The sequence below is a fragment of the Rhinolophus sinicus genome, chromosome 17, assembly GCF_057876585.1.
Source record: "Rhinolophus sinicus isolate RSI-liver-muscle chromosome 17, RSI-T2T, whole genome shotgun sequence".
Classification (NCBI taxonomy): Eukaryota; Metazoa; Chordata; class Mammalia; order Chiroptera; family Rhinolophidae; genus Rhinolophus; species Rhinolophus sinicus.
In genome coordinates this window covers 128,326,176-128,341,994 of record NC_142517.1, presented here as the reverse complement: position 1 = coordinate 128,341,994, position 15,819 = coordinate 128,326,176, and the positions used below count along the sequence as shown (strand labels likewise).

At 40.1% G+C, this 15,819-nt stretch overlaps 1 protein-coding gene across 8 annotated transcripts in view; it reads left to right on the top strand.

Annotated features, from left to right (window-relative positions):
* NCKAP5 (NCK associated protein 5) overlaps positions 1-15,819 on the top strand; it is a 967,526-nt gene that overhangs the window by 752,219 nt on the left and 199,488 nt on the right. For all 8 annotated transcript variants that reach the window (XM_088794122.1, XM_088794125.1, XM_088794123.1 and 5 more), the window contains one exon: positions 11,015-11,083. In XM_088794122.1, coding sequence (XP_088650248.1) covers positions 11,015-11,083 — 69 coding nt within the window. The remainder of the gene's footprint in view (positions 1-11,014; positions 11,084-15,819) is intronic.

The window sequence follows — 15,819 nt, the reverse complement described above, 5'->3', positions numbered from 1 at the left end:
TTCAGGTGGGAGTTGATTTACAAAGAACAGAAGGAAAACAACATTGATCGAATCCTGTAACAGGCCAATCTCCATGTTAGATCCATTTTACATTCATCTCATTCAGCCCCCAAAGAGTGATAGGTATTTATTACCACTCCTGTGTACCAGGGAGAAGACTCAAAGAGACCGAGTGATTTGCCTCAGGCAATGGCAGGCAAGAAGCAGCACCAAGATCAAAATAAACACTTACCTGACTTCGAAGACCTGACCTCTTTCCGTTAGAAAAAAAATAAAAAGGAAAAGGAAATTATAAAAGCACGCTGTGACCTACCATTAGAATCTCATGCTCCCCTCTTAGGATGATATATCCTTCTTACCACTCCTACCACCCACCAACTCCATATATAGATTTTTTTTCTTGTTTATCCCCACAGGCAAGAAAATTATCGAGCTTTCTTTTTCTGTTTGTATTATGAAAGCTTTACCTTTTATTATTTTCCAGATATAATTCAATATCAAATAATATTTTTCCAAATCACACACATTTTTCCCTGTTCTACACACACACGCACGCACGCACGCACGCACGCACGCATGCATACACACACACACACACACACACACCCTAATATATACTCTCAGGGGCTATTTCCCCTCAGTGAGAATCACTGAGGTAGGGGAAGAGAGACAAACTGATAAACAGAATAAGAGAAAGCAAAGTACAAAATTGTATGGTGTGTTTACCTGTCTGGCGTGAAAATTTTACAGTAGGTACTCTACTAGAAACATGCAGATGGTGCATTGTGGGAGCAGAGAGCAAGCCCCTATACCACCTCAGGAGATTTGTGAAGGCTTCCTGATGGAGGTGACAAACATGGTGACCACTTCCAAGTGCAGAGACGCAATAAGAAATTCTTGTACAGTTAAAGAAGATGATAGCCAGGGTGCAGCAAGGGGTGACAACTACCTTCATTCTGAAGCTGATCCATCTGAGACACCTGTTCCCAGAGCATGGTTCCCCAGACCAGCTGTATCAGCATCACCTGAGAACACGTTAGAGATGTAAAATCACGGGCCCCACCCTAGATACACTGAATCCAAACACTAATCGTACCCAGCAGTCTGTGCTCTAACAAGCATACTAAGTAATCCAGTTGTAAACTCAACTTTCCGAACCACTGGTCTAAAGCCCCATCCAAGGATTTAAATTCTGGAGGTCCAGAGGTTTCATTGTAAAGTGTTTTCTAGCCAACTCTTCAAAAATGAACCTGTGGACAGGTGTTGCACAAGATGTTCTCACCTCATGGGATCCTGAACTCCTTGAGACAGGGATGCCATTTTATTTGGGTTTAGGTCCCCAGTGCCTGTGCCAGGCCTGGATTTACTGGGCATCCCTAAGGTTTATCGAGTGTACGAGTAAGGACAATTTAAGGGTGCATCTGTGCAGGCATGGGCACACATGTGCACATGTTTATTGCTGTGGTGGATGAGCACAGCTTACAACTATTTCCTGAAATTACCTCCAAGATGCACAGCAGCCCTAAACATTGCCTGGGTATGGAGACTATAGTTTTTAAATATAGTCAGTGGGAGATACCCTTTAGCCAACTAGTCCCCCCACAGCCACTACAATGACCAGACATGAAAAAGTGAATGACCCAGAAACCCTGTAAGTTTTGATGATGATAAAGGGAAGGAGACTCAATGTCCAGGTCCAATTCTTGGTGTCCTTGGTACTCAGGCTTTCTATCACTCTACTAGATTAAAATATGCATGCTCGGATGGCATACTTCGCCCCTCCCATGATTCTTTCTCGTCATAATGTTTTACAGACAGTCAAAACAGCACAGACTACAATGTCATTAGGGATATTCTGTGGATTTCTGTATTTTGCTTGGAAGGGTGAATCTGAAATCCTTTGGCCCATAGTCTAAAGTTGTTAAGATAGACTATCGTTAGCAAGTGTGCTGCTTAACTAGAGTGCCACAGGACTCTGATTCAGCATGGCAATCTGAAAGAAGCACACTTTCCCACCTTTGGGGCCAAACCGTGATTTTAGAGAAACACCTTTTTCCTGACCTTATTCTGACCTGTCTGTGTTTGCTGAGTTGAACGATTATCAACAAGCTGGGAAATCCAGCTATTGCCACCAGGATTTGTCACAGCGATCCAACCTTTTTAGTTACTGTGAATTGGACTCTTTCTTCTCTTTCTCTCTTTTTTCCCTTCAGAGGATGTCTGCCTCTTTCCACCTCCTGTCCTCCACACCACTCTACCCTTCCTCAATTTGTATCGCTTTCACATGCGCACTATCAGTTTGTTCCTTTTCATCATTCTTGAATCCAGGATTCTCTCTGCAGTGGGTATGCGCTGGTGTCTGACATAATTCACTTTCATAATAATTGGACGATATTTACACCTAGAATTCTGGCATGGCTGGATAATTTATTTCTGACAGCTAGTACAAGACAGATGTCATTGTCTTGGTATTTTATTTAAAGCTATATCATTTTCATTCATTCCAGTGAGGACTTTTGTTGTTGTTTTGAATGCCTATTGAGTAGGCTCAATCAAAGGTCAAGATCAACTCTTCGAGGAATATCTTTCCTACCTCATCCAAAGTTAGTAGATTTTTTTTTTTTGCTCTGATTCTCTTGCAGTATAGCTGTCACTGTGAGAAATATTTATTTCTTCTTTTAGACTATTTCCTTCTTGTGACAGACCCTGTGTTTTGATGTTCTAGTTCATCTAAATATGTCTGCCCTAGTTGTCTATTGCTGTGTAACCAACCCAAAACTTTGAGGTTTAAAATGATTGTTTTATTTTTCTCACAATTTTGTGGGTCAGAAATTTAGAAAATACACAACTGGATGGTTCATCTCTAGTTCATGTGATGTCAACTCAGGCTGGAAGATCCACTTCCAAGATGGCTTCTTTTCTCACGCGTGGCATCTCGGTGCTTCTTGGTCCATCTCTCTCCACAAGGCATCTCATCATCTAGGGCCTCTCCACGTGACCTGTGCTTTATACCACTTCAACATATCAGACTTTTTACATAGCAGCTCAAGACTCCAAGAGTTAGTGTTCTAAGAAGTCAAGGTAAAATCTGAAAACCTCATGGTCAAGCCTTGGAAGTCCCTCACATAGCATGTCAGCCACATTCTATTGGTCAAGCAAATCAGGAATGCCATCCCAGAGTCAAGGAGATGCAAAGCATTTGCAACTCTCTGTAACCTACCACTATGAGAACACTAGTGATGAGTGCAATTAACATTTATAAGTAAGGAACAAAAACCTAGTCTCCCATACTGCTCAATAGAGAGAAGTAGAAACTTTAAATATTCTGCCAGTTGTCAAAATGTGTCAGATAATGTACACTGGTTTTTTGTTTGAAAACTCCAGATACCATAATAATAAATCAAATTTATATTGACATATGCCAAGAATAAAAATTGTGTATCACTTATTTAATTTCTCATTTGTCTATAAGATATTATTTAAAAAATGCATTAGAATGTATCCACGTGTGTGTATGACCACCACTGAGAGGGCATAGGTAAAAATGCCTGTTACACTGCATGCACAAGCTCATTGATGTTAAGTAAATATAAATGTCAAAATGAATTTTATTGTCCCAAAACCATAGTATACTTGCACTAACTGAAATCTGACTGTTTTCAAAAGAGCCATATAAGGCATGATTCCTGTCTCAAAGGCCTTACAGCCTAGATGGAGAAGACTAGTAATGTTCATAAAATTGTCAATCTCCGCTGAAGGGATTATAATTAATTGTTAAAATGCACAGCCTCTCCTTATGATAGAGTTCAACCGAATCAACCTGGGAAGAATAGTGGAATTTTTAAAATCTCTACTTGGTGAACCATTGTAAAAATTGAGGTTACACAAAAAAAAATTATCAATGGATACTAAAATTAATGAACAAAAATGTGGATATTTAGATATTTGAATAATCTCAAAAACTTTAGATATTTACATAGTGTTGAAGAAACTTCCTAGAAGACATTTCCTGATTACAAAGGAAAATTAATAACCTTTCTGTGGAGAAGTCTCACACATCCTAACCTAACCAGGTGATCAAAGTTAACATACTAGTTATGGGGTCACTCAGTATCATGTGGCCCTTAGTGTGCTGTACCAAGGAGGACAGAGTATCATTGCTGCGGTATTCTTGCCAAAAATACTTCATCTAACCATGAAGAAACATCAGACAAGCTCAAATTAAAGGAAATTCTCCAAAATAACTGCCTATGTAGTCGAAAAATGTCAAGGTCATGAAAGACAAAAGAACTATGCCATATTTCAGGAGACCAAAGGGAAATGATAACTAAATGCAGCTTTGGGAACCTGGATTGGATCCTGGACTAGATAAGGACATCAGAGGGATAACTGGTGAAATTTGGACAAGGTCTGTTGAGATTAAATATTGTATCACTGCTAGTTTCTTGAATTTATTAACTATACATTGGTTATGGAGGATAATGTATTTTTTTCAGGAAATCTACTTCATAGTATTAAGTAGTAAAGTTGCATCATGTCTGCACCTTATTTGCAATTTTTTGTTGTTGTTTGTTTAATATGTGTCTGGTTATAGATAGGTGTAAACAAATGATAAAGCAAGTGTGGTAAAAAGGTAACCTTTGGGGGATCAGAGGAAAAAGAGTAGGGGAATTCTTTGTAATGGTTTCAAAATCATTTTGTGTATCTGAAATTACTTTCTAAAATTTAAGTATGTGCCCCCATTTAAGTTTTTCAGGTTCACATCTATCTAGACCACAAAACATTGGTGGAATTTAGAATGGCCAATGGGAGAGTGAAATATGTTTCAGGCTAGAGCAGCAGAAGCAAAGGTGCAGCCTTGGGAAGGAGAACGAGAGCCTCATGAGAGAAAGAGATTGGGCTTGACCTGAGATGGTGTGTGCTCTCAAGCAGCAAAAATATAAGTTTGGGTAGATGAGCAGGGACAGAGTATCTGAGGTAAAAAGTCTACTGTGGAGTTGTTATTTTATGCAGTGGGAACTTTTTGTGTGTGAAACTATTCTACCTATGCTCTGTGGACAAGGATGTTCTGTCAGTCCACTCAGGCTGCTGTGCTAAAATACCACAGACTGGGTGGCTTATAAACAGCAGAAATGTATTTCTCACAGTTCTGGAGACTGGGAAGTCCAAGACCAAGGGGTCAGCATGGTTGAGTTCTGGTGAGGTCCCTCGTCCCGCCTCACAGGCAGCACCTACCCTCTGTGTCCTCACATACTGGAAGGGGGCTAGCAAGCTCTCAGAGCCTCTTTTACAAGAATGCTAATCTCATTCATGATGGCTCAACCCTCATGACCTTAGCACCTCCCAAAGGTGCTCACAGCAGATCAGGCATTAGGGTTTCAGCATATGAATTTGGGGGTGGGGAGACACAAACATTCAAACATAGCAGATGTAGTAAACCATTTTATAGTATGGTGAGATTTTTAAACTTAAGAAGCACTTAGATAATTAATATGGAACAGCAATTTAGAAGCATCAGTCTATTCAGTCATTTGTATGCTCTGGCCAGTACATCTATGCACAGAACAGGACCTCTGGGAAGCACAGTTCCTTTAAATATATATAAATTCATATATATTTGAATTTACATATATATAAATTCAGACCCATTCTCCACAGTAATACAAAACAATATGGATTTACTCTATGAAACTTCAATTTTATAAAGACATTTGAGGACTTTAAAGATGAAATCAGGAACATTTGGAGTCACGAGGAAACCACACAGAGCAGGAAATCCTCTAAACCGTGGACTCAGTCTAGAAAAAGTTTCTGATTGTTGTGGAAGAAAAAGCAGAACACAAAGACTCACTGTTATATTTACATGAATGCTCTAATTACATCCTCTGGGTATACTGATTTAATAGAATCCTTATGTAATGTGGAAAAGACCTGTGTTGTCATTTCTGTAATTCTCAGTGGTGACACCTACATTTTCCCTTCCTCTCTCTGCCTTATCCTTTCCCATTCCTGACACACAAGTATTCACTGTTTCTTTAAATCACGTTTAATTAAAAGGTTTCTTTCCTTGCTTTTTCTCCCAGTTGTCTCATGTCAGTAGCAGGTTAATCCTGACTTTCTAATAAGTGCAAATGGATTAAAGAAAAGCACGAGTTCAAAATTATTATAACTTCACTGGCATAATTGGTAATATCGCCATTGTCCCCTGGGATATGTAGAATTATATCAATTAAATTGGTCTCTGTAACTGAGCACATTAACCATAAATGTGACTATTGTATCTTTACCAGCACCCCTTAGATATTTAATTTACTTGCCCGTAATAGATTGTCAGAGGTGTAAACGTGTGAGGCAAGTAATGTAAACGGCGTAATGATGGTAATTATCCGCACAGATCGATGGGAGTGTTATTGCAATGTGATATTGTGAGTAGGGGCTAGATATAGACATCCCATATGCATTCCCATTTTCAGCTTTATTTCCTTATCCATTCCTCCAAGACATTTAAAGTGAAAGCAATGTAAACTGGCACTGCTATTCTCTCCTTTATCTCTTCCCATTATCCTTTGTGCCATTACCTTACTAAAACCAGCAAACTTCACAAAACCTAAATTTCTCCAAAGAAAGCAGTGAATTTATAGAATCGGAATTCCAGCGGTTTCCCCGTGTTTCCAAATATTTAAATGGGAAGTCACTTTGTAAATTGGCTAGTTTGTTCCCTTCATATATTAGCTAAAGAACTGGAAACACAGCAAAGTTGGATGGGTTGCTAAGGGTTACACAACCTGATATTGCCAGGTAAATGACAATGAAATGGAACTGGAACCTGCAACCAGCCCTCCCACCTGGGCTGAGCAAGGAAATGAGAGGTTACACCAGCAGCTGCAAGTACGGAGGAGGTTCAACACAACAGGCCAAAGCAATCCCTGAAGAAAACAGCGACAGCCAGGAAGAGCTTTCAGTTTAGTTCAGGTGTGCAATAAAGAGAAGAAGCAATGTATGCATAACGGATACGTTAGAAGTTCAAACTGATGATCCATGTGAGGGTAGAAGATTGGGCTGTGTAGCACGTCTGTCCATGAAGAGACCACAAAGAACATGGCAGACTCTCACCTGAAGAATCGGAGTGTTGGGGGGGATGGGTGACTAAAGCAGGGATTTGAGCCTGGAGGAACCAGGGTGAAGCCAAGTATTAAAATTGAAACCGGGGGAAGAATCAGGAGTTTGAATCCTGGGACTTAAACTAGAATTAGATCAAGGTTATCTGACGGTAGCAAGAGCACTTCCAAACAGATTTTCCCTCAACACTTTTCTTCAAACTTCGTGTCCCATCCTAGTTCAATCATTTCATTGCTAAGTGACAAACTGGCCTAAATCTGAAACGTTCCATATATCTGTCAAAAAAATTCAAATCATCAGAAGAACAAATACAATCACACGTAACCCACGCCTTCTGCATTACCAGAAAACAGAACACTAGAACCTCAGATTCCTGTAAGTAGAAAAATAAACACCAAATGCTCACAGAACTTTGGCGGTAAGCCTGTGTGTCCCAGGCGAGGGTGGTAGCAGCGGGTGAGAAGGAAGCACTTCCAGAATGAGGCCTCTGATCGCAGGTGCACAGGACTGACCTCAGGTTCAGACTGGTGGTTCCCGGTGCTGGCTGTAGGGCAGGCCTTGAAAGAGTGCGGGGGCCTGAGCTGACTGCCTCAGAGAGGCAATGTTTCTGGGAGAAGGAAGCAAAAGGGAGGTGCCATTTGAAGGTGTGGCTGTGAAAGGAAAAAGGAACAGGGAAAATTTCAAGATGCTATAGAAAAAGAAGAGACTTGTAAGACCAACCTCCCCTGTCATCATCCATTAAAGAGGCTGAAAAAAGGAGAAGGGAAAGAGTGAAAGAATAGTACGCGAACGTACTTTGCTCTGATAAAGTAGAAAGAACATAGCGAGAGCATCAGTACGAAAAAGGAGTTAGAGGGCAGCGATGAGTATCGCAAATGTAATAGGAGGGAGTGACATCATTTTTAACTAGATAACAACAAATAAAGTAAGACAAAACAAAGAGGAATGGTGAGCACTATTAAAGAATCTGCAAAATGTGGATATGAATGGGGCAGAGGGGTAGGAACAGGAGTGTCTCCTCGCTGAGTGTACCTTTTAATATGGTTTTGGCTTCTGGAATCACATTAACGCTTTCCATATTCAAAACATAAAATGAAAACAACAGGAAGAGGAGAAATTAAATTTGAATACTATCAGAAACCAATGAACTGAACTGAATTCAAATGAATAGCACAACCACACTGAAGGGTTGTGGGCGAGTGGACAGTCTGGTCACTTCTAAACACAGTATTTTTGCTATATACCTGCAGTCTAAAAAGACGTTGTGAATTCTTCTTCGTACTATTTTTTTTGTACTGTTAACAACTTTGTATGCACTGTAGGATTAAAGAAAAAAGTGAATATAATGATGTTGGCAGCCCACGCTCTAGAAAAAGGGAATACAAATAAAAAAACAGAAAAAGGAAGAATTCTGTGGGGGGTTGATGTGTGTGTGTGTGTGTGTGTGTGTGTGTGTGTATAGGAAGGGGAGGGAGAAAGAGAGAGAGAGAGATCCTTCCGCTGAAAGGGACTAAGTATTTAGGGATAAAGTGCATCATGTCTGAAACTTACTCTCAAGTTACATGGAAAAAAACAAAAAAACAAAAAAAAAAACTGAGCAATGACTCCTCAGTAGCAATTGGTACATGTTAACACCCAGATCTTAGTTTCTGAATGTCATTTCCCAACTAAAAGGAAGCAGGATTCCTTGAACAAATGGCCAATTTCAGAGATGGTGCAGGGAAAAAGCCAAAGGAACCTAGAATATTTCCATGTGCCCAAAAGGGAAGAAAGTGTTTTTAAGTTTATGGAAACAGGTCAAAAGGACACAGCTTAACAGGGTTCACCTTCCCAAAGCTGGGGCAATTTGAGCATCAAAATAAATACTGACTAACAATTTACAAGCCTTTCAATAATATGAGAATCCATGTGTTCTTCCTGATCAATAAACAGGAAAGGCACTTTCTTGTGTTAAATGAAAACTCATAAATATAGGTAGAGTAATGGCAGAAACCATCATTTGCAGCCAAAGTGCTGAACCACTGACTTAGGGACGACTTGATGCTTGCGAAAATGAGTAGATGGAAGTTTGATGAGGAATAGGATATTTTCATCATCTCAAAGTACCTCCCAACAATTTACTTATTAATTATAGAAGGAAAGACAGTAACTTTGTAGTGAATAGATTTGACAAGCCCCACCTTAACCAAGTGATCAAAGTTTACATGTCCAATAATGGGACACGTGGGATTTTGATGTGATACACTGAGGATAGAGCATCACTCCTGTGCTATTTCTGCCATGTGTGCGTGAGGAAACTTGAAACAACTCCAAATTAAGGAACATTCCAGAAATAATTGGCCTCTACTTTTTGAAAAGGAAGGAAAAAGGGGAGGGAGGGAAGAAAGGAGGGAGGGAGGGAGGGAGGAAGGAAGGAAGGAAGGAAGGAAGGAAGGAAGGAAGGAAGGAAGGAAGGAAGGAAGGAAGGAAGGAAAAAAAGAAAGGAAGAGTCAACAGCATGAAAGACAAAGGATCATGAATGACAAATGAATGCAATGCATGATCTTGGATAGTATTCTGGACTGGAAGTCATTTACTATAACGACATTATTGGGACAATGAATGAAATTGGAAAAAGGACTATTGATTAGACTGTATTATTGTGTTAATGTTATGTTTCCTGAATTTGTAAACTAAACTGTGGTTGTATAAGAGAATGTCTTTGTTATTAGGAAATACCCTCAAAAACATTTAGGAATAAAGAGCATCATGTCTGAAACTTACTCTCAAGTTGCGCGTGCGCACACACACACACACACACACACACACACACACACACTGAAAGGGAATAATATAAGCAAAATGTTAACTATTGGTGCATCTGAGGAAAGGGTGGCAGTTTTTCAAACCACTCTTGCAAGTCATCTGTAAGTCTGAAATTATTTCCAAATGAATTTTTTAAATAATTTGATGGGAAGACAATATATGGAAAAATGGTGATTAATGTACCACCTAAAAAGTATACCATAGTTTTGTAAAAAACTGTTTCAGAGTTCTGTATACCCCTTTCAAATGTCAAGGAAGGAAGGTTGTAGTGAAGGGGTAGCAGGCAGAGACAAGTTTGCTTGGGGAGTGGGATGGGTGGTCACTGTTGCAACCATGGGAAGAGTTAACACAGTTCAGGATTCAGGCTGGGCCCACTGTAGCTGAAGTGAACCCAAGTCACCCAATGTGGAGGGCAGTTCTCAGGCCACCATGTCATGCTCCTCCTAAAATCGAATATGCTTATACTAATTACTTTTTTCCCCTTATGATTCCACATAGTAACCGAGTAACCATATTCAACCTAGTATCTTATACCAACCACTTTGGCATTCAGATACACACATGGCAAGAATAATTCAGTTTTTAATTATTCTAAATTTCTCATTATATTCTTATATTCAAATGTCTTTGATTAACAAGGAAAGCAACATTTTTAGTTTGCATTTGGAATTATACTTTTGTGAATTTACCTGAGATTCTTTTCTATGGTCTAAACAAATATTGGATTGTGAAAAGTGTGACAGGTTGTAATGAAGTGGATTAAGACATTTCTTATATTTACAGTTTCATAGAATGAAATGAACGTTGTCATCCTTTTATAGAAGACACTCGCATCAAGCCATGATTTGATTTTCTACCTGTTCAAGTTTTACATTTCTTTAAGTGGTAATGTATTTTTATGAAACAAGATGATAAGGCAGAAGTCATCCCTGAGATATTTATAATAGTACTTAGAGCAAACTTGTCAAAGTCTCTTCTAAAAGGTTGTTTTGGATCCTGAAGAGATATATTTAGTAACTGTATTGAATAAGTTGTCATATGATACAACATTTCATTGATTTATTTGTATTATTTTTGTACCTTACTGCAGGCAGAGAATTCAGCATTGGCTTTGGAAAATGAAAATCAACGGGAGCAGTATGAGAGATGTCTAGATGAGGTAAGTGGAATGGAGAGGTTCTTGATAAGATGCCACACTATTTAGGATTTCATTAGTCAGATCTTCAAAACATGTCTGTTCCAGCCTCCACCGAACAGTAGCATTCTGTCCTCAAAGGAAAGTGGTAAACGTGCATATATTGAGAAGGAAGGTCAGTCAGTCTCTACTTCTCCCTCTCTCCTCTTCTCCCTATTTCATTATACAGGTATCTGTAAATCCCTCTGGGTTATTGTTCAATATTCTTGGGGCACGGTTGGGGTATGCTTCACTGTATGATAAATTCCTTCTGTCCAGCAAGTGTGATTCCAGCCTGTGAATGAGAAAAGCTGTGTCAGGGATGCTGCATCGCCAACTGGCTACCATTTCTGAAAAAGCAAATGCTTGATAGAGTAGGTGGGGATGATGTTCACAGCTGTCAGCCAGAGGGGAAAAATCAGTACACAGAGAACAAGCCAAAAAGAGAAAGAGACGTGAAGAAGAAAATTTGAGGAGAATGGAAGAAGACAGGGCCCATGCATGAGTAAACTTGAAAATATTATTTGATGAAAACAAAGAGATGAAGGCAAAGATGGTAGGCGTTTCCGAATTCCTGAAAGGTGAGTGGAAAATTGAAGTGTACCCAGGACCCTCATTCTCCTCTCAGCCATTCCCCTCACACTCTTGTCAGGGATCATGCCATCAATATATATGAGATGTGATCGAAAAATACAGCACATGTTTATATTTAAAAAATGTATTACAGTAAAAGACACATTCGCATTAATCCCCCTCAAAATCCTCCCCCTCACTTCGAACACACCTATCCCATCGTCCTTGTCACTTTCTGAAGCAGTTCTGGAAGTCCTCTTTTGTGAGTGTCTTTACTTCATTCTCTATCATGACAATGCTCCATGTCACACATCGCTTCTAGTGCAGCAATTTCTGTCAAAAACTTTGTGATGTGTCCTCATCTACTTTATTCACCAAATCTGACATCATGTGACTTCTGCCTCTTCCCCAAAGTCAAAATGACCATGAAAGATAAACATTTTGAATAGATTCAGGGCATCGAGGCAGCCATGACAGTGCAACTAAAGATACTCATGAAAGAGGACTTCCAGAACTGCTTCAGAAAATGGCAGGAATGATGGGATAAGTGTGTTTGAAATGAGGGGGAGTATTTTGAGAGGGATTAATGGCAAAGTGTCTTTTACTGTAATAAATTATTTTTATTTAAACATTCACTATATTTTTTGATCACACCTTTTGCTGCATCATCCAGCCAGGACTGGCCATTTGCCTCACTGACAGTTCTCTGCTGGGAGTTTGTTCATGATTGGAGTTATTAATTTAATGGAATGACTTTTTTAGCCATCTGCCCAATACCGTAAAACTCGTACATACCATTCTAGTAGATTTAGTTTGAGAGCTGTCACAACATAGCTGACACAGATTTTAAGAAAATAAGGAAAACCACATTTAATTGAGTCCCATTACCTTACCAGCAGAAACTGGCAGTAGATCTTCAGTCCTTTTATCCTCACTAACAATTGGGAAAATCCTTTCCAACAAACTCCTCTTGATCTTTCTTATCCCTCCTCTCACCCTAATCCTTTCCCCACTGGCCCATAAGGTGACGGGTTATACTATGAAGACCACAGGCTCAAATCCCAGTTCTGGCATCACCACCACCACCATATACTTCTCTCGTCCCTTCAAACTGGAAGTAGCTTCCCTCCTCAGACTCCCAGTTGTGTTCAGTGTTCTTCTACACCAGTGATTCTTGAATTATGATCCCTGGACCGGCAGCCTCAGCCTCACTGGGGAACTTGTTACCAATGCAAATTCTCAGGCCCCAGCCCGGAGCTACAGAACCAGAGACTCCAGGAGTGTGCCTGGCGATCTCCTGGTGTCAGCGTGCCCTCCAGAGCTGCTGGCTCATCACACAGACCGCTTTGCATTATAATTACTATATGTGGGTGAAGAACCCGCAAAATGTCCCCAGAAAATTGTTTAATACTTAATATTTTAATTGTTTCATCTTTCCAGACATATGTCAGTTACTTGAACAAAATGGTGTCTGCCGTTGTCTGCCCTGTCAGGACTTAAAAAGGCTCAACAATCTTTTACAGTGTCCAAAGTTAGAAGAATAACTACCAAGTATCCCTCAAAATAAGACCTAACCAGACAATCAGCTCTAATGCATCTTTTGGAGCAAAAATTAGTATAAGACCGGGTCTTATATTATATAATATATAATATAAGACCGGGTCTTATTTTACTATAAATAAAATAAGACTGGGTCTTATATTAATTTTTGCTCCAAAAAACGCTTTAGAGCTGATTTTCCAGCTAGGTCTTATTTTCAGGAAAACACAGTATAAAGGAAGTTGACATGAAAGGAAAAATGATGACTCAGAGTCCAGTGAGGCCAGCTCAGCACTTCTCACCCCTGTCTCCCAGGTTCTTGGTCCAATCGAAGTTTAGGGCAAGAAAGACCACATAGATCCAAGGATTTTTAAAGGAACAAATATTACCCTTGGGTCATAGGCATTGATCCGCAAAGTTTCACTTTAACCTCCTGAACAGAAATTTCCTACGAGACTTAATCTGTATTCAGAAGTCAAATTTATGTGAATCACACCACGGAATCATCTTATTTGTCACGATTCTCCTGCAAATCACCCCTTCCCATCAATCAAAAAGCTCACAGCATTTCTTTAAGGGAACTCATAGTCTGTTTTCCTTATGTTCCTCATCCCTGCATTCCAAAGGTTTCACGCTGGCAAAACATAAGTTTTCACCCATAAAATCATTTTATATGAAGTTTCCACTGAACCCTGAATTTTCAGAGGGAGAGTTTCTCTGTTCTCAATTGCAAACATTAACTGCTGCCAAAGAGGTGATTTGCAACAAAGAAGCACCTTTGAGCCATACAAATGTTTTGTATTCATGGATACTGGCCCCTGATTACACATGCCAGTTGTTTTGTAACTAATTGCATGAGGGTAGACAATCCTTTTCCACACATTGTAAGAGAACACTCTCAAAGGGGTAGTTGAATGTAGTAATATTGCCAACTGGAAATTCTTTTCAAGGCGTTTTATACTAATTAGACAAACTAACAAGGTAAGGTCTTCTGTAAGTTATTTCCTGGCTAGTGGGTTTCAGAAAACATACACAGGTGGATAAAATATAAATTTAAAATATTCTCCAATCCCCTTTGCAGTGCTTGTTATTTTCTGAGCAATGAAGAACATATTGAAGATTTGGGGAAAACACTTGGGAATCAGAAATTCCCTCTGTGTGTTCGAATGAAAGGCTGTATTTATTCAGAAGGAAGCAGACCCACATCCACAGATACACAAGGGTTTGCTAGGCAGATACATGCACACAAATCTGCACACACACAGACATGCATGCACATACTTCCACGTCACCTTTACTGCTACCTAGCTCCTCATTGCCTCACCTTGTGATCCAAAGGCAAAACCAAAGAATGATCCGGACCTTCCTTGGGGGATCTGAGGTTTTAATGTTTGAGTCCAACGTCTTTGTCTAACCAATTGACAGAGAAGGTTACTGGCAAGCAGTGAATTGCTATTTATTCTCACTATTGCCTTAACTACAGTTCCTTGAACACCAATCCATTCCCACGTAGAGAAGGGTAATGAGACACGTAAAATAAATAAAATAACGTCTCAAACCACTGCTTTGCATTTAGATGGATTCAGTCATGTCCTACAAACATGCCTCACCCAGGCCCTAGAAACTCACGGTGCTGCCGGCCTAGCAGAAGTGAGGGGCCTGGTTAATCACAGAGGAATGAATTGAGGTAACCCACAGGGGAAATGAGCTATATTGGAAACTTGGACAACACACCGCAAGTCACAAGGGGCAGGACAAGAGGTCGGTGGGCGGGCAGGAGATGGGGCAGAACTGAAAGGGCATCTTAGCAGAAGGAGCTGTTGCTGGAGAAGTTTGAGATCCAGAAGAGCGTGTGGTTCTCACCTTTACTTGCCTGTTGGACTTACTCACCTGGAGAATTTAAAAACATACTGCTGGCCGGTCTCCACCTCAGAGACAGATCTGATTCTGGTCTAGAGTGGAGCCCGGGAATTACAATTATTTAAAGCTCCCCAACGGGTTATAATATTCAGGTACCTTTATGTGCTCTGAATACTGTGTCTCGGAAAGTTTTTTTTAGAAAGTTTCCATAAGAGAATGAAAGCTCTGCCAAACTTGGATATGATGACAGAAGAACAGCAGACCCACATTCCTCAATGGCAAACATAAACCCTATCTCAGTGTTTCTCAAGTTGTGTTTCTGGGCTCCTTGTGTGTCAGAAAGGTGTATGGCAATTGCTACAAATGAAGACACTCCCAGACCCAACTCAGCCTTTCTCAAGCAGAAGACGGGGTGAGGAAATGGGCAGTGTTAACAAACTTCCCAGGTGAGGCTTTTGTACACAGAAGTCAGAGAACCTGCCTCCCCTTCAGCCCATCGGCCTTGGCCGGAGTTCTGCACGGTCAGTGAGGGATGCAATGATGGAGTTCTTCCCGACTTCTCTACGCTCTACACTTCAGAGCACAAAGGCAGGGAAAACGAGACCTTCAGATGGAGTTCAGAAAAGAGCACCAGAATTTCTTTTAAGCATAGACTAAATCAAGGCAGAAGTAGGTTAAGAACAGTTCTTCCTTCTCTGACTGATTCCTATGCTATATGCCAAGACTGGGTTGTGGAATCTTTATAAGGA